A 20,968-nucleotide genomic window follows, 5' to 3' on the forward strand; every position below is an offset into this window, starting at 1 on the left:
AAGTATGCATTTCCTATTACTATTACTGTAACTGCATGCTCTGTTTCTCTACTCTCTCTGGATGGATTTTTGAGGCAGACAAAGCCATAAGAGTATGTTCATAGAAATGAGTGGATTATCTGTATCCTTCATACTAAAATGTAATTTCATGATCATAAGCTTATCTTCTACAAAGTTGGAACTTATAATATACGATACACTCTTACACATTCAGGTAATCCAAGGACAAGGGCTGTCATGCATTTGGTGGATAAGATAAAAAGGCTGTGATGATTCTTGTGATCCCACTAGCGGAGAGCAGGAATGCAAGTGACTCATTGGCCTCGCTCACTAAGGCAGTGGGATAATGGGATCATGAATGACAACACTTAGAAAAAGAGGATGTAGTAATATTATGAGAAAAATAGATTTATGATAGTTGGGGTCATGGATTGAGAAAGATGCAAAGCAAGCTTCTTAGATGGTGGTGCTCTTATAGGGGTTATGGATGGTATGATGAAACATGATAGAGAGAGTTGACATTACATGTGTAGAGGTGACTTTGTTGCATGCACATTTCAGTGAGTATTTTTTTATGATCTAAGGATCTTACCTAATATGCAGTCAAATATGGTCACGAGTTTGTATTGCACTTTTGGATATTGTGCTAATAGTTCTAGATGGAGTTATTCTGTTAAGATGCATAGTAAGTCAAGTTCTTGCATTTGTGCTATTTTATTCTCATAAAGTAGTTTCTTTTCTTTCTTCTTGAAGCTTTTAAATTTCTCATCTTTCATTGGGTTTTGCTGCTGTCTTTTAGTGATATTACTTTGAGAATATTATTTCCATCTTAGCTGTAAAGATATCCATGCTGTGCATCTTCTGTACTGTCCTATGTTAATATTTGATACCCTGGTGTTTCTTTGATGCAACCGCATTGTATGCATTCAAAAATTCAAAACTTTGATCTTTCTTCACATGGGTATAAAGCTTAACATCCATGATTTATTTTTTTGAGAATGATTATCGATTATCATTCTTGAAATGTAGGTTCGTTTTACCATCATTAAAACGTTATATGGCCAATCAATAAATAAAGGGAGTTAGAACCTCATATATGCTGGTGTTGCTTCAACGATATTTTGATCAAGATCTTCTTTCTTGGTTTATCTTGTGCAGTAGTTTGTTTTGGGGCATTGTGAAACCAAAAGCTAACAATAATTCTGATTTTTGTTCTTTCAAAACATACCATAAAATTATGCCGAAATATTGGTAACTTCTATTTCTGCTTAATGTTGAAATTTTAGTTTAATCATTTGGATGTTTTTTGCACTACAGGGACGTGGAACTGTTGTAACTGGACGTGTTGAGCAAGGGACTATTAAAGTCGGAGAAGATGTTGAGATATTAGGTTTAATGCAAGTAAGTTGTAATTTTTGGTTTGCTCTGCATTTTGGAGCACCGTTCTTCACTTGTTCTTCATGGGCATATTCAGCCAGTGCATAATTAATGCTTAATCTTAGAATTTAGAACTACAACTTATGTTCATTGCTATTCTGGATCAAAACAAGTATTTTCTGCCTCTGCATGCGTGCGTGTGCGTGCGTGTGTGTGTGGTGTGAGGCATGTGCAGGGCTTTATACATGATGTGCTAGTGTGCACGCTAGTGTGTGCTAGTTTTGGTCTCCCACCACCTAACAAGAATAAGATTATTAGCAATTCGCTGGCTTTAGTCGCATATATGCACATTGTAACAGTAGAATGATGCTGCTCTTTAGTATTGCCCTACAAGTTGGCTCCTGCATGGTGTTATGCAAGCACATATCACTCAGATGCTTAGTTTGTATTATTTCTTGGATTATGTGGACACATGGCAGATGTTTGTGCATCATGCGCATTGGACTGGGATGCAGTGAAGATGGTCAAAATATTCACTTAATTATATTGAGCCTTTTCTTATGATGTAAAATATTTTTAAATGAAGAAAGAAGATAAATTCTTAGATTTTTAATCTAATTGAGATAGGATATGTAATGGAAGTGATTTTAATAATTTTCTCACGTGCTGCTTTATTGACAGGGTGGTCCTACAAAGACCACAGTAACTGGTGTAGAGATGTTCAAGAAGATCTTGGACCATGGACAGGTATAATTAGTGTGTAGAGACATTTTATGTACCCTTTGTTTAGATAACCAAATATCCCTTGTTTAAAAATGTGTATTCTGTAGGCTGGTGATAATGTGGGTCTTCTTTTACGTGGCCTGAAGCGTGGAGATGTAGAGCGTGGGCAGGTCAGTGTCACCATAGTAAAAGTTGACATATAAATACTAATTCAAATCTGGCTACTTCTATTCTTTTCTTTTTAAAAGCCTTCCAAGTAGGTAGTTCAATTACTCGGTATACTGAACACTACTTTAGTGTATGTGTTTATTGTTTGTTATTCACCCGATCTATCAAAATTAAAATTCAGGTCCTCCATAGGCTCTTTTTTCCTTTTTTGGTGGGGGTGAGTTGATATGTTTACCTTAGAGAAGCTGCTTATTCTTTGTAGTTACCTTCTCTTACTTTTCATATTAAAATGTTTTTATTACTCATGCTTTACTGACTGATACTTAAATTCTTACTCTCTGTTCTGAATTTGACCTTGTCAATTTGTTCATAGAAATTGGTTGTTGTCATGATTGTAGGTAGTTTGTAAACCTGGCACTCTGAAGACATACAAGAGGTTTGAGGCAGAGATATATGTGCTTACAAAGGATGAAGGTGGTCGCCATACTGCTTTCTTCTCAAATTACAGACCTCAGTTCTACATGAGGACTGCAGATGTTACTGGGAAAGTTGAATTGCCTGAAAATGTGAAGATGGTAATGCCTGGTGATAACGTAACAGCAGTTTTTGAATTGATATCACCAGTTCCTCTTGAAGCAGGTAATGTTTTGTATAATACTCATCTTAAAAATCAAGTGCTGCATTGAAATTAGCTTAACCTGACTGGTGCACCAGTAGCAAGTCGCTCTAGAAGTCAATAATTGTTATTGCATTTTTATCCAACATATTAAACTTATAAAAACCACATATAATGTAGTTGAATTTAGGCTAAAATTTATATTTGGAGCACAGAAGTGGACTGGTCTATGGTGGGGATTCTATTTGCTTCTGGCAGAGAGTCATTTTCCCTTTTTAATGCAGCTTTAATGCTTCAATGTTGACTTGTTATGAAGTGCTTCATATATATGCAAGATTGATGTCTACATGGTCCGCTGCTATATAGAATGAAATCAAATACATTTCAGTTGGGTACAAAACATGTTAAAAAAGGGCTCTTGACACATATGATGTTTCCATAATTTTGAAGGATACCTTGATCTACTATCTATAATCACTGCCATTTTGACACATTCTTCTGTCAAATATTTGTTTGAATGATCTGGATGATCTTTAGCTTGCATTTTATGATTATTGAAATTTATACCGTAGTAGTTTTTTGAATGAGTTTATCATCAATTTTATTCAGTGCTCCTGTTCATTTTCATGATTTAGCAACCGGTTACCTGGCAGGTTTTATATAAGGCATTACTTTTGTCCTGGAGTGCACACGCATTTATATTGTTTAGCTGGCTTCTTTCTTCTGTCCCATGGGCTTTATTGTCCTATTTTGCTCAAATTAAATCACTTACTAGTACTGCTTGATGGAACCCAGTGTTGAGGTTATGCGTGATATGGAAACTAATGCATTTGTCTGAGATGATTCAGTTCAGATTGCACGTGCTTTTTAATTATTTATTTATATTTGACAGGGCAAAGATTTGCATTGCGGGAAGGAGGGAGGACGGTTGGTGCTGGTGTTGTGTCCAAAGTCATCAACTGAGTTCCTTCCAGCATCATTGCACGGTTGCTCCATAAAGATAAATTTTAAGAGGGATCGGAAAGTGCCGCTTCTCAATGAAATGCCGTGCAAAAGCACCCAGTGTTTTATTGTTATTATGTTTTAATGCAACACATTACAGAGAAGTGCTGGGATACACAATTTTGGTTAGTATTTTTTGGCCTTTTTTTTATCGAAAGATAATTCAGTACAATTTTTGTTGATTAGGAGGACAAGGCTTGATTGTTACCCATTTTGTCATGATTTTCTAGCTGTTGCCAAAACTTGGCCAAATTGTATGATGAATAAAATTCTGCTTGTATGAGGATATGTTTTCTTCCAGACTTGCGTGCGAAATGGTTCTGTACATGCTTGTCCAAGTGCAAAGCTAAGCCTAGTCTCTCATGTCTAAGCGTGTGCAATGTGTGCCCACACGACCGTTGCTAGTTTACTGTTTCGTTTTAACATAAATTTTGATCCGTTGCTGAAACTTACCTGAGTTGTATGAAGCTCCACGCTTATGCCTGTCCATAGACAACAATTCAATCGGAGGTGGGTTTCATAGGAAATATTAATTATACTTTGTATGCTTTTATGGGGGCCAACATCATGAGATTTGATACGTGGACCACATAGATGTAATTAATCAAGAAAACATGTATCCTAGAAATTGCAATGTGCTGAGTTTTCCTTCAATTTGCAGTTTTTAATTTCAGAATTCAGCGAAATATATGTTGTCATCTCGAAAGCTTGGACGGTATTGTTGGTTTTCTGGTTCATGTTGATCGGTTGGTCTTGGTTGGGTTTGTCACCGTGCTAAGAACTAAGTTGCATTTTAATATGGGAAAAACCATCACAACTTGTGCGTCCTAGTAATATAAAGAATGCATTTGATTTTAAAAAGTAGAGAAAGCAGTCTTCTTTTCTTTTATCTTTATTGAAAATGGCGAATGAGGTTCCCATGTGTCTTTAAAAGATTAAGAGAAAAAAAAGGTTCTTACGATGGCATTTATAAAGTTCTTTATGTTAAGCAAGCATAAAACTCGCTATGAGAGCATAAAATCCTGCGCTTGCAAGTCAAAATTGTGGATCTCGAGCCTCCACGTGGGCGGGCCAAGAGGTCGGCCCAGCAAAATGGGTGAGCTTGGTGTGCGCGAGGGTGCCCAAGAAACTTTTGTTGGCATCGTTGTTGGTGGCATGTCAAGGATAAGGTGGTCCTTGCCTTATCTCGACCCACGACCTAACCTGTCTTTGACGTGAAACCCGTACGGGCTTCACATGAATGCTGGTAGTTGTCCTCGTCCTCAAGGGCCACGACAAACCGACCCACATCCACCTCCCGTCAGTTTCACGCCCCAGCAGGTGGCTCTGACGCACCGCCTGCTCTATCCCATTCACTCGATGCCTTTACCTGCCCCGTACGTGTCTCATCTCAGGCACGTGCCACTTCCGACATTTCCCAGACCGCTGGCATATCTCTCATGCCAAGGCTCACTTCGTAATGTGGAGTTCAGATTTTACAAGCAGACTCTAGCATGTCATCTACAATGCCGCAGTAGTGACGGTGCAAACGAGCTGTTGCTGCCCATCTCGGAATGTGAACGTGGGATACTTTCATGGATCTATGAGACCACGTCGGTATTTTTTCTTCGATCCTTTCAATGCTTGAGTTAGACAAAAGGAGAAAAGTCGACAGATAAGAGTCTCATTTAGTTAAGGATTGATGATTTATCTTTCAGGGTCTGAGATTTATTTATTACTGGGATCCCAGATCTTTTGGGATCATATCTTAACAAATTTGGGATCATACTGTAACAACTTATTGTTGTGGCATAACGACTTGAGGATGTATCATAACCATCTGATTTGTGATGAAATGGTCAGAATCTTGTGCGCATCTAGCGAAAGAATTGAGCTACCTCTTGAGAAGATTCTGCCTAGTTCGGGTTAGTTGCCAAGTTGAACCAAAAGACTTCATCTTTGAATGTTGGTTACTTCTGCTCTGTTTAGCTTGACCATCTGGTTGGCATGGTATGATCATGTTGAGTAGGCATCGACGGTGCCATGTTGGGTATGACCTGGTTGAATCTAATGAAGCTATGCTACTCTACTTGTCCAAGGCTACATCACAAACCAAGTCAAGCAAAACAATAAGTTGCCCTACTCAATTTGTTGTATGTGTAAAGAAAACAGTTGTCCTCAAATTCAATGGATTGTGTTCAAATTTGGCATGTCTATTAACTGAATCGAACTTGAACTTGTTTCTTATCAAGCTGAACTTGGTTTTGCAAGCATAGGATGTTGAGGCATTTTTTTTTTCCACCCCAACAGAAGCTGAATATGCTTCCTACAAAGCAGAGCTTGAATTGCCCTAAAAAATTTCAATTTGTTTGCAGCCTGATGTAGAAGTGCCCCACCCCTTCAAACTAAATGCACAATGGCCATGAACTTATCAATAATTGCTTCTTTCTTAAAGCATTGTGAGATGGTTGTATGCACCAGGATAATAGCATAACATTTTCTACTGCTTTCTGAGTTTAGGAACATACTCTAATCTCTTTTAAAAGCTCCAATGAACACATTTCCAACCCAAGAATATTCGTGTTGGAGATTTAAAGCTAGTATTGACAATAGCAACTAGATGCTACTTGTGGTAGTCATGTCTATTAAACTATGTGATGAAGCCATTGATACTGCCTTGATCTCTACAGCTAGCTTAAGATCCAGATGTGCTCCTTAGCATCCATGAGTAGTACCTTGATTTCTCAAATCCAACTTTGAATATTTTCTTAGAGAGGATCTGACAAGCATTTTCAGATGAGTTGAGAACTATGTTCGTAGGATATCTTTTTATATCCACCAGGGATACTTATGAAGATTAAAAAGGATGTTATCTACAAATAGTTATATAGAAATTATCTTTATCTTAACTACCACAATATATATCTCATCATTTCATCGGAGGTTTATCTTGAATTAGAGTCTGAATTAAGCTAAAATAACTAAAATAAATCTTGGTGTGCGATTGTGTGGGCCCCATTAGGATGGGTTTAAAATGGATAAGGTCCAATATTCTCAACATTCTCTTACTTTGCCCAACCTAGCATAATCATCTATATTTTAACTATTTAAAATTTTTATAAAAAATTTTTAATAGAATTTATCTGGATCTAAGAATTAGAAATGATGTGGATTCCACTTAAAAAACTAATTACTCCAGAGGTTATAGGATATACGCTATGTACTTACGTACAGTGGTAAATGCATTATTAATTTTACATATGATCTTTCATATATTATACCATAAATGATATTCCATAATCAAGTTTTTAATGTAAAATTTTATTTTATAAATAGAATGAACATTATGTCTATTTCTTAATCTATTCATCATCTGGTAAATCAAATATGATCACTTTATTACTAGTGTCCAATATGTATTATTCATAAAATGAGCTAAAAAGACTCATATGAGTCACATGATTCTTGAAAATTATAGGAGAAAGTCCTTTAGTTAGTAGATCTATAATCATCAACTCTATATTAACATATTTCACAAACACTACATCCTACTTCATTCTCCCATGAAGAGCAAAATATGTCAATGTGCTTGTAGGTCCTTATGCTCTTAGTATTGTTAAAAAACCTTATGGATGAATTATTATTACTGAATATCTTTATTGATGTACTAATAGAGTCAATAATACTAAATCTTGTGATAGAATTCCATAACTAAATGGCTTGTAAGAAAGTCTCATAACAAGCTATATATGTTGCCTCTATAGTGGATGTAACGATAATGATTTATTTTGTATTCATCCATGATATGGCATCTTGTGTAAGTAAGATGTGTCTAGTGATAAATTTTCTATTATCGATGCATTCAGCATAGTCTGAATCCTAATATCCAATAAGTTCAAGATGATCATATTGTTTGCGTGTGAGCATGTAGTCTTTTATGTCCCATAGGTAATGTATGGCTTTGTTTATAGCTTTCCAAAGCTCCATTCCTAGATTATGCTGATGATGTTTATGCATTAATACAACAAATATAATAGCTAGGCATGTACAAACATAGGCATAGTTTAAATTCTCAATAATAGATGTGTAGGTATGGATCTCATTTCCTTTCTCCCAATCTTATCTCTTGAATTTTGTAATTTGTTAAGTTTATCATCCTTTACGGTATGAGCAATTATAGGAAAATATTTTTCATCCTAAATTTCTTTAATACTCTAGATGGAAGTTCTTTGAGATTGTTAAGTAATACTAAGGATCTATCTCTGTGAATCTCAATATTGATAATATAAGTGGCTTCACATATATCTTTTATATCAAAATTTTAGAATAGAAATTATCTAGTTTTCTTAAGTAGATCAAATCATTATTGGTAATTAGAATATTATTCATGTACAATATCAAAATTATGAACTTGCTTCCATGGACCTTCAAGTATATATATTAATCAATAATATTTTTTTCAAACCCAAAGAAAATAATTATCCTATTAAATTTAAGATCCCACATCAAGAAGCATGTTTAAGTCTATAAATAGATTGCTTTAATCTACAAACCATGTGCTCTTATCCACCAATAGCAAAATCCTCAGGTTATTTTATGTAAATCTCTTTTTCTAAATTATTGTTGAAGAAAGCTATTCTTATATCCATTTGGTGCAATTCCAAATTAAAATGAGCTACTAAGATCATGAGGATCTCAAAATAGTCCTTTAATTAAACTAAAGAATAAGGCTCTTTAAAGTCAATACCTTTTTTTTTATGTGAATCCCTCTATTATAAGTTTGGTTTTATATTGGTTTTATACTGTTCAACCTTATCATTAAAATTTTTTTTAATCTTATAGATCCATTTATAATCTATTGACTGTCCCCTTCAGCTAAGTCAACTAAATTTCAAATATGGTTGTTATTCTTCTTTTCTAACATCCAATCATTTATAAGGAGTTCTCATTTTTCATAACTTATAAGAATATTTTAGAGTTATTATCCTTGTCAACATATGCATTAGTATAACAGACATAAGAATATTTTAGATTTATTATCCTTTTCACCATATACATTAGTATAACATCTTTATTCTAGTAGATCTATAAAGAGTCATTTCTTAATTTGCTTGTGGCGGTGGTTGGACTATTGCTTCTTCGATAATAAGAACCTTGAAGGGTGGATCTTGATAAATTGGTGGTCACTCCTAAATGTCATTTTAGAGGATAATAATAGGATCCATTACTCTAGTTTATTTTTCAAGTGCAAAGATTATTTCCTATATTTTCTCAGGGGGACAATGTCTTGAGATTCTTCACTTCCACTTAAAATGACATCTCCTAGTTTATGGTGTATGAAATGTATAGTAGAAACTATATCCTTTTTATCTCTCTGGACAATCAACGAAAATAATTACTAGTTATTCTGAGGTAAAATGCCTTTTCTTTTGGGTTGTAGATCTTGGCTTCCACAGGACATCCCATATATGCATATATTCCAAACTAGATTTTCTACCAATTTATAGCTAATGAGGAGTTTTTTGAATTACCTTAATAGTGACTCCATTTAAGATACACATAGTTGTTTTTATAACCTCACTAGGAAATAAATAAGATAGAGTAATTTATTATAGCCCAAACTATTTCTTTAAATATTCTATTTCTTTTTTCAACTATACCATTTTGATCTGATGTGCTTGAGATTGTGTGTTGTAGTACAATACCCTATATCTTTAAAAATTTTGCTAATATATAGTGTTGGGTTTCGATAGCGTAGTAGAATATCTAGGTGTTTAAAATTTTTTTTAAAAACATCATAGTACACCGAAATCCTAATGCCCAGGAATCCTTGATAATAGCAATCAAAGTATGAATTTACATAAGTAGGATAAGAAGAATACGGGTAGTACTAATTTTAATTTTTACTGGCTACTTAAATGTATGCCCTCCAATAGTGATCCACACAGGAATCGAACCAAGAACAGTGCTCCTTTTTGACCTTGCTTCAAGAGTTCTAATCCTTAAAACTCAATCAGTCTCCAACCGATCAGATTCTCTTTTAGATTTGAGTTTGGATCTCTCATAACCTCCTTGTAGCCTTGACCTCCTTCTTTAGCACCTCTTAAATCTTTTGTCCTATTAGGAATAGATTTGTCTTAAAAGAATAAACCCTGTCCTAAGACCTAAGGTTGTAAGAGAGGGAGAGAGGGAGTAGATAAGGTTGTATAAGAGTTGAATGATCAACCCTATCTGCTGCCCCCTATTTATAAAATCAGAGGTGGTGCTAAAATAAAAGCCATGTCCCAAATAAAATGTCATATATGATAACTAGAGTTTCTTCGATAGAAAATAGACTGATTTACATGCATAGATCGGTTTGGTTATGCTAACCAAAGTGGAAGTAGATTTTAAAAATTTTAATCTAATTTAAGCATCTGATTCTAAATCATAATCAAGCCTAAGATCATCTAACATGCATAAATAAATTTATGAATATAAATTTAAAATCAAAAATAGTAAGAAGAAGATCTATCTGATCATTTTTTCCTCCTCCTTTGTTGGATCGGATCCTATGGATGTCTGGGATTGCTGTCGTAGCCGTGTAAACGCCCGGCCTCTACTAGTATTCATACAAAGATGTCCCGATCAGAACTCTAAAATCTTCGAGGTGCTAGCTCTCTTGTAGGCTTCATTCTTCGGCTTAGATCAGGGCCCTTTACTTGAATTTACTTGATACAACTCTGTATAGGATCTTAAGGATTGATGCTAACCACCAAAAAAAATCAAAAATATTTTTCTTAATTTTCTTTTTCTCTCTCTTTAGGCTTTCTCTTAGATCTGATCTGGAGGGGAATAGGAGTGGAAAGGAGAGGGCAAGAGGAGTTGGCATGGAGGATGAAGGGAGCAGCAAGATAGTTGGCTCACAAAACATGCATCTATCTTTTCATGCCAAAACCAAAACCCTTTAAATATTTGATGCACAAAATTGAGTCCCTTTCCATGCCTATATCTGATTCTAATCAGATTAGGATCAGTTTAAAATCAGTTAGCCTTATCCCTATCAAGATAGAAATTCAAACTAACCAAGAAATGAGGTGGCACCTCATTTCTATCCTCCCACATGCGCGTCCAAGAGAAGCAATGAGATTTTTCATTGCCCACCCTATTTTTCCTCAGCCAAATAGAGAAAAAAGTCCAAAGAACCTGGGCTCTAAGGGTTAGGTGCCGGAGAACGTAGGCGATTTCATGCATATATTTCAAAATTTTTTTAAAAAATTATAGTGAAATATAATTAGATTAATCAAATTAATCTAATATGCATATGATCTAATCATCAAATCAACCTACTCTAAGATCTATGACATGATATGTTGCATATAAAATCTAAAAAATACTGAAGATAAAATCAGCATGCATGCATGTGAGTAGTAGATCACATCTACTTTTAATCTGAGTTCAGAACTCGATACCTGAGTGCGGATCGATGATCGTTGCTACTGATGAACATGATAGAGAGGATCTTTGCTGGTTGCTCACAGCTGTACATGCATCCGATCTCTATGAAAAGTCCACTCGAAGCTCCGATCTGATCAGTCTTCTCGAGAGTGCTAGCTCGCATGAAGACCTTCTTGGCTAATCTGGATCCTTTCTTCAAATCTCTGAAATCTTTTTAGAGGTTGAAGATGCACTTCTAGAGGAGATGAAGTTGTGAAAGAAAGATGAAGAAGAAAATAATTTTTTCTTATATTTATTCTCTCTTCCCAAATCCTGAGGACTAAACTCTAGAAAAATAGATTTTGCGCACACCCCAAGAGAAGAGGACTCTTCTTTTCTTTCACACCATGAAACCATGCCCAAGACCTCTCTCAACATGAAGGCCTCTCTCTCAGGTCTCTTACATGCATAAGAATGAAATAAAACTCCTTTTATTTCAACATGTAAGAAGGTGGGGTGAAGAGTCCTAGAGATCATGGACTCTTGATGTGTTGTCGCCCCTACTCAAAAATTCAAATCAAAACATATCAAAAAAATATGGGATGCCCCTTTTCATATTTTTTCATGATAAATCAGTTCTTCAACTAATTTCTCACAAAATATCTTCTCAAAATGTTTCAGATATAAGGAGAAAAAAAAAAGTTGGTGGCAAGATCTTGGAGATAATGTCAAACATTATCTATATGGTATTCTATTTCAAATTAGATTTGAACATACCATTTAAAATTTGATCCTACCCAAATTGGGACATGAGATAGAGAAGGGAAAGGACTCTTTGGTATAAAAAAATTTCATACAAAAACTATTTGTGCGTTAGGATATATGGCATCAAATTGGGAGGCATATGGGAGAAGAGTCCTATTCCAATAAGGACTCTTAATTTCTTTATTTGAGTCCAAACCAAATCATTCTGATTTAGCCCAAAAAAAAAATATAAAATCTAATCTAATTAGATTCATAAATCTTTAATCAAATTTCAATCAAATTAAAAATTAATTAAATCAAAGTTCTGATCAATTCAGGGATAATTCTCCTTTAGCAATTAGGTCATCTCATAACCTAATCAGGTTAAACCTAATTGAATCCAATTCAATTAGATTTTATTTAATCTTTTTTGATCAATCAAATTGAGCTAATCAATAATCTAATTATTACTTAATTCTTTATTAGTTCACTAACACTTGGTGAATTAATTTATTATAACTTTTGCATAAGGTTAACCATCAATCGAATTGACGATTAAGTCCTTGAACGATTCTCAATCGTTGATCAGCCATATGATCAGTGAGAAACTTCTTTTGAGTATGACTCCATAGGTTTGAACCTAAGTCGATAGCACAGAAATAACTTTCTGAACCAATTGATGTAACCATCTAGTAATGGTGATCCGACGTCCGGATAGGTCGAATGAAGGTGAAGCAACATTCCAGAACCTATTGACGTATGGTTACCGTATAATTCATCCCTTTGATCCTAATGCTTGAGGATGATCTAAAATTTAACTATCAATCCTAGATAAGTCATCCACATTATATTTCAATCTTTTTCAAATCCATCACATGGATTATCCGGATTTAGGTTTTGCTAAATTGAAATACATTGATACATTAACTCCTACTAATTCAGAGGGGTCAATCTCATCTTGACTCACGCACCAACTTGACAAGTACTTAACTACACTAGAAATCTTTCATCATCGAATTAGAAACTCAGTTAGTCTGACACTAAAGTATAGTGAGTTGCTTGTAAGTCACTATGGTGATCTCAGATCGGAGGGACACTTATACCCATATCCTGCGCGAGCTATTTTTGATAGCAGAGTGCTCTGCAGTTGGTCACGTTCAGTGATGATGTACTCTTACATATCACTTGCATGCCATACCAGTGTCTCCACACTATTTGGTTACGAGGACAATCAATATATATCGTACACAATGATTTACACTTGATATTGCTATCGTCCTAATAATAGCGTATCATTTGGTCACGAACCAATTTAAGGACTACACGATAAATTCTTCTTTATCGATCAAAGTAATCCTATGGACTTCATCATAATATAAGAGTTTATTTGAAGATATAACCTTGTGATGAAAAAGATCAAATAATTTTTATTATTTATCAATTCATATATAATTATAGTTAGTACAATCATCACACAATTGACTTTAAGATATATTTTTCAATAACTCCTACTTAGACTAAAGTCAATCAGTATAATATCATATACCCATCTTCGATTTATCATCTTAGAACTCCTAAATACTGAGGCTTTAGTAAATGGGTTGGTCACGTTCTCCTTTCTGTCGATCTTCTAAAGTTTGACATCACCTTAATAGATTTTTTGAATAAGGTGATAGTGATATAAAATGCCTGGTAAGCTAATGGGACTTCGGCTCCTTGGCATGAGCTATGGCTCCAGTGCTGTACAATACAGTAGGACCATCATTGGAGGATATCACTCCTAGCTTGCCAGTGAATCTGTACAATCACATAGCTTCCTTGCAAGCATCGAATGCTGTAATACATTCTGTCTCACAATTTAAATTTGACTATATTGCTCTGCTTGGAACCTTTCCAACAGATTGCTCCATTATTTAGGATAGGATATATTCCGATAAGTTCTTACTATTATTATATCCAATAAAAAATTAAAGTCATACTCTATAAGTTTTAAGTTAGATTCTTCATAATCAAACCACTAATCCTTAGTATTTCTCAAATACTTAAAGATGACCTTCCAGTGATTTTCATCCGGTTCTTGCAGATATCCACTCACTACCCTAGTGAGTATATCATATCCGATCTAATATATAATGTACATAATATAATAAATTTTACTCATAAACACTCTATGTACATTGGATTGGGATAACCAAAGCAGCCTCTTAGATTTATCTCTATAGATCTTCATCCCTAGGATGAGAGGTGCCTTTTCCCAAATTTTTTATGGAGAACAATGATAATAGTGAAACCTTTATTCCTTGTAATGTAAGAAATATCATTCTCGATTAAAAAAATTTTATTTATACAAAATAAAAAATACACTCATAGAACCATTAGCCCATTTATATTGCAGGATTTTTTTTCATTCTCAATGAAGCCATACATTTTGATCACTTATCAAAATACATATTCCAACTCTGAAATACTTAGCATTGTCTTAGAAGAAAATATCTTATTATGATCAATACCATAATGTTAACGATATCCTTAGGCAATCAGACGAGCTTTGTAGATCTCCACCTTCTCATTTGCACTCTCTGATCCTATTGAAGATCTACTTACACCCTATGAGTTTTATCTCGTCGAGTGGATCAATGAGTGTCCATACACCATTGATCTTTATGAACTCCATTTCAGACTCTATGGCTCCAAGCCATTAATCAGAGTCGAACCTCCGCATGGCATCCATGTAGGTGATCAAATCCTTGTTGTTCTTATCAAGTTCAACAGGATCACATCCCAGATTAAGAAATCGAAGTCTCTATCCGACGGATGTAGTACTCTATTGGATTTCCTTAATGATGCCTCTACAATGGATTTCATGTTTGATCTAATCAAATATGATTCATGGGTTCATCAAATTGTGTCGGTTTTTCTACCTGTCGAACTTTATAAGTTCTACATTAAAGATATCAGCACCTTCACCAAGATACTCCTTTTCTAAAAGGAATACCGAACAACTCTTATTTTTTAGGATGGTAGAAGTTATATCTCCTAGATTCTTTAAAATATCCTATAAAATAATACATATAAGATCAGGATCTAAGCTAATCGATCTGTAAATACTCAACATAAACTGAACACTCCCAAACCCTAATATAAGAAAGTATTAGCTTATGCCTAGTCCATATCTTATATGGAGTCATTGCGACTGATTAATTCAGAATCCAGCTCAGAACATAACAAGAGTCTTAAGAGCATAACCCTAAAAGGAGACTGACAGACTTGCAAACTCTATCATGAATTGAACTATGTCTGACAAAATCGATTTCAATAAGAAAAAATCTTATTCTTTTCTAGATATGTCAAAAACTCACCGGAAGGGCATTCTCCTCTTTGGTCTGATCGAAGAGTTTTAATGCTCTTTTTAGTTTATTTCTCTACCTTATTATGAAATTATTTAAATATTTTAAATAATTTAAATTTATGATAAATATGTTCATAGATCCAATACATTAGTATATATCAGACTCAGAATATCATTAGCTCGTTCATCTTTTCCAGCAAAAGGTGATTTGGTCATCTTACTAGGGAGATATGATTGATAGGTTGATAATAATTCACAATCATTGATTTCGAGAATTATCCTATTGATCCTATTCTTACTTAATGATCGAGCCTAAACTGCTAAAGATAGGTATTTATGACATTATCTACTTTAAGGAGTTTGTTTATTGTGTACAATACACTAACAGGCTGTGACTAATTGTAAATGTTATTTCTTAGTTGTCCACATGATTTTAACATCATTCACAATGATATCATAAAAATTATTAGACAATAGTGACAATCATTAAAACAACATTGTTAGAATTAAAAATTTGCTTTAGAATTCTTAAAACCAGGATTGGAACATAACTTCCATCTCCAACATTCAGGAACCTCTTGCTGTTTTTAAACTTTCTACTAACCTGAAGTTGTTACAATAATTTACATGGACTTTTGATATCCAATATTTAGATAATAGTGTCATAGATAGAGAAATCACAAGGTGTTATCATATAAGTATCTTATCCAGCAATCCTTTGCTGATTTCTCTTTTTTAGCCTGTTTGGGTCAAGGAACTCTATCAGACTAGGTTAACCTTAGACTCTTTTATCAGTTCGGACTCATTAGCCCAAGCAAGATTCTTTTGCATCTTTTTTTTTCTTTTTTTTCTCAAAGAATTGTTGCCCTACTGAAGACACATCTTTAGAGGTGCAAAAAGAACTCTTTTAACATTTGAAGAATTTTCTCCCATTGAATATCAATGAATTTATAACTAAAATCATATTCTTTGTTGCTCTCAAAACACAACACATGATGATACAATCATTTGGCTACTTTTGATAAGTACCTTTGATCGCATTATATGTGTTGGATGTGAAAATTTTAGGTGCTGGATCCATAATCATATTTTGGATCCATTCATACTCTAAAACTATTTACAACTTTAGATACTATCTATTGAAGTTAAGTCCTATAAATAAGTTACTGTCAAACAATGAATAGAGCAACGAACATCTAGCTATAATTAAAAGAAAAATACAAGACCTCTATATTTATGAATTGATTAAGCCTAAAGACTTAAATTTTAGTCTAAAGATTCTTTCACTATTTTAGTCGAATTGGCAACCTCTACCTCTAATCCGAAGAATTACCTTAATTCCTTAGTGGATACTAGAATCCACACAGACTGCATACAGGTCCGAAGATGGCTCGGTCAACCCATATGCATCTATGGATAGGTTCTCAATCAATTATTTTTTTAAATAATTTTAGTAATTAATTTTGTTCCATATTTTATTTTAGCAGGTGATGGGCCTCCACTGAAAGTTTTGATTAGGTCAAACCATTAACATGAACCTACTCAGTATTTCTAACTAATGAATGATCAGGTTCGAGGATGGCTCGATCAACCCAACCATCATCAGATAGTACAACAGAGTCATCATATGATAAATGATAATTCCATCATTTTGAGAGAATATCAGATGGATGGTGCCTGCAATGTCAATAAAAAATAATAGACCCATTGTCATTCACCTTAATGAAAGACTATGATCTAATTATCCTCATAATTAGCTTATTTTAGGAACCTAATAATTTAGAAGATTTAATTTATGAGTCAAGAGAAGAGAAGAGATCAACCAGTAAACTACAATCCTCCCACTGACTTCACCAAGTCATTGAATTGGATTAAGATTGTGCTAGTTGAACTGGCATCTAGATCAGTCACACTGATCAATCTTAATGACATAGATCAACTTGAATCACTTAGCAGTTTAATCAAAATAATCTATCAAATTGGTCAGGTAAGTGAGATCGATAGGAGGGTCTGCTAAGCTTGCCTTAGACACCATCGAAATGGTCAGGTAAGCCACTCCTAATTAAAAATCACCGATCGAAATGCCAAATTTATGTTAGACACTAATTGATTAATTAGTTTTAATTTGACCAACCTAATGATTCGGATTCAACCACTAAGCCATAATCAAGGTCCATTTGGTCTAATCAAAGATATGAACTTGACCATCTATAACTATTGTAGTAGAGAAATCCTGATTAATCTAATTCAATATTTAATTAGATTTAATCAATTTTTTTACATGGTCAATTAATTATTTGATTCTAACCTTAGGTCTAACCAAATTAAAAAGATCTGATTTGAGCTAAACCATGCTCCCATGTTTTATGCTATGTCATTAAATCTTAAATCATAATTCTAGATTTAATCAATTCTACACTTAATTCTCAATTAAGTTCCAGTATTAATATGGGTTTAGGTTTTAGGTTTGAAACAATTTTAATTTTTTATTTTGTAAATAATTTATAACAAATATTATGCAAAAAATTTTTATTCTAAAATTGGATCGACTCAATCAATATTGAGCCAGCTACATAAGGAGACTGGGTAAACTCAGTTCAAAACTGGGTCAGCTCAGTGATTGTGTGAGCACTTCTCAAAGAGTTTTAGAGCTGAAAAAATCTTGTATAACACTAAAATAAAATTAATCATAAATATCTTTTAGATCATATCTAAAATTTTTATGATTCAAAATTTTATTTTTTTATGATTAAAATAATTTTAATCACATAGATTAGATGTCTTACATTTTATATAACTTTGTATCACATACAACAAACTGAAGATTTCAAAATCTAAGATTTTATAAAAAAATAAATTTTTTCTTTCACATTCTTCTTCATGAGATCTAATCATATGGCACCCCTATACATCATAAGAGCACCCCATTGAATGGAAAGAGGGGGCCTTTAAACCCTTCTTGCTCCTATGACTGGATGGCCTGGTAATCAACCCAATCCAAGTACTTGCTAATCGGATCATCTAATCTAATCACATATTACATATACATGAATTTAGATCTAATCTAAATTATATCAGATCTAATTATAATTTTAGATCACATCTCAATCAGATCATAAGCATCATATGCAATATATAAAATCAAATTTTATCAATGATCAGCATAAACTAAGATAATCTTTTCACTATAAGGGGTAAGCCCTACAGTAGGATAATCTTATGTCAGTTTGTGCGATCAACCATTAATTAAATTTAGATCAAAATATCACATATTAGATTTAAATAAAATTAAAATTTAGATTTAATATGCACATAAATTATGTCATAACGAACCTAGGCTCTAATACCACTATTGGAGAACGTAGGCGATTTCATGCATGTATTTTGAAATTTTTTTGAAAAATTATAATAAAAAATAATTAGATTAATCAAATTAATCTAATATGTATATGATCTAATTATCAATACTTTAAAATCTATGATATGATATGTTGCATATAAAATCTGAAAGATACTGAAGATAAAATCAGCATGCATGCATATGAGCAGTAGATCACATCTACTTCTAATCTGAGTTCCGAACTCGATACCTGAGCATGGATCGATGATCGTCGCTGTTGATGAATGTGGTAGAGAGAATCTTTGCTGGTTTCTCACAGCTACATACATATCCAGCCTCTATGAAAAGTCCACTCGAAGCCCCAATTTGATCGATCTTCTCGAGAGTGCTAGCTCACGCAAAGACCTTCTTCTTGGTTGATCTAGATCTTTTCTTCAAATTTTTAAAATTTTTTTAGAGGTTGAAGATGCACTTCTAGAGGAGATGAAAAAGTAAAAGAAAGATAAAGAAAAAAATAAATTTTTTTCATATTTATTCTTTCTTCCCAAATCCTGAGGACTAAATCCTAGAAAAATAGATTTTGTGCACACCCCAAGAGAAGAGGACTCTCATCTTCTTTCACGCCATGAAACCATTCCCAAGACCCCTCTCAATGTGAAATCCTCTCTCTCAGGTCTCTTATACACATAAGAATGAAATAAAACTCCTTTTATTTCAATGTGTAAGAAGGTAGGGTGAAGAGTCCTAGAGATCATGGACTCTTGATGTGTTATCGCCCCTACTCAAAAATTTATACCAAAACATATCAAAAAAAAATATGAGACACCCCTTTCTATATTTTTTCATGATAAATCAATTTTTTAACTAATTTTTCACAAAAAAAATTCTTAAAATATTGCAGATATAAGGAAAAGAAAATAAGTTGGCGGCAAGATCTTAGAGATAATGTCAAACATTATCTATATAGTATCTTATTTCAAATCAGATTTGAACATACTATTTAAAATCTGATCCTACCCAAATTTGGATGTGAGATAGAGAAGGAAAGGAACTCTTTGGTGTAAAAAAATCTCATACAAAAACTATTTATGCATGAGGATATATGACATCAAAATGAGAGGCGCATGGGAGAAGACTCCTATTCCAATAAGGACTCTTAATTTTCTTATTTGAGCCCAAACTAAATCACATCTGATTTTACCCAAATAAAATATATAAAATCCAATCTAATTAAATTTATAAATTATTAATTAAATTATAATCAAATTAATAATTGATTGAACCAAAGTCCTGATCAATTCAGGGATAATTCTCCCTTAACAATTAGGTTATCTCATAACCTAATCGGATCAAACCTAATTGAATCTAATTCAATTAGATTTTATTTAATCCTCTTTGCTCAATCAAATTGAGCTAATCAATAATCTAATTACTAATTAATCTTTATTAATTTATTAAAACTTGATAAATTAATTTATTGTAACTTTTGTATAAGGTTAACCATCAGTCGAATTGATGATTAAGCCCTTGAATGATTCTCAATCATTGATCAGCCATATGATCAGTCAGAAATTTTTTTTGAGTGTGACCCCATAGGTTCAAACTGAAGTCGATAGCATAGGAACAACTTCTTGAATCAATCGATGTAACCATCTAGCAATAGTGATCTGACATCTGGATAGGTTGAATGAAGATGAAGCAACATTCAAAAATCTATTGGCGTATGGTTATTGTATAATTCATCTCTTTGATCTTGATGCTCGAGGATGACCTAGGATTTAACTGTGAATCCTAAATAAATCATCCACACTATATTTCAATCTTTTTCAAATCCATCACATGGATTATCCGGGCCTAGATTTTGCTAAATTAAAATATATTGATACATTAACTCCTACAAATTTGGAAGGATCAATCCCATCTTGACTCATGCACTGACTTAACAAGTACTTGACTGCACCCAAAAATCTTTCATCACTGAATTAGAAATTCAGTTAGTCTGGTACCAAAGTACAGTGAGTTGTTTGCAAGTCACTACGGTGATCTCGGATCGGAGGGATATTTATACCCATCCCTTCGCGAGCTACCCTTAACAGCAGAGTGCTCTGTAGTTGGTCACATTCAGTGATGATGTACTTCTACATCTCACCTACATGCCATACCAGTATCTCCACACCATTTGATTACGAGGACAACCAACACATATGGCACACAATGATCTACACTTGTTATCACTATCGTCCTAGTAATAGCA

At 33.7% G+C, this 20,968-nt stretch overlaps 1 protein-coding gene across 1 annotated transcript; it reads left to right on the forward strand.

Moving 5' to 3' along the window:
* Positions 1-1,264: 1,264 nt before the first annotated feature.
* LOC140851132 (elongation factor Tu, mitochondrial-like) lies at positions 1,265-4,186 on the forward strand. The gene is made up of 5 exons (XM_073242682.1): positions 1,265-1,401; positions 2,059-2,124; positions 2,208-2,270; positions 2,667-2,907; positions 3,777-4,186. Exons 1-5 carry the CDS (start codon positions 1,300-1,302, stop codon positions 3,845-3,847), a joined length of 543 nt encoding a protein of 180 aa, XP_073098783.1. The 5' UTR covers positions 1,265-1,299; the 3' UTR covers positions 3,848-4,186.
* Positions 4,187-20,968: the final 16,782 nt, after the last annotated feature.

This window comes from Elaeis guineensis, chromosome 8 (genome assembly GCF_000442705.2).
Source record: "Elaeis guineensis isolate ETL-2024a chromosome 8, EG11, whole genome shotgun sequence".
In the NCBI taxonomy this organism is placed as follows: Eukaryota; Viridiplantae; Streptophyta; class Magnoliopsida; order Arecales; family Arecaceae; genus Elaeis; species Elaeis guineensis.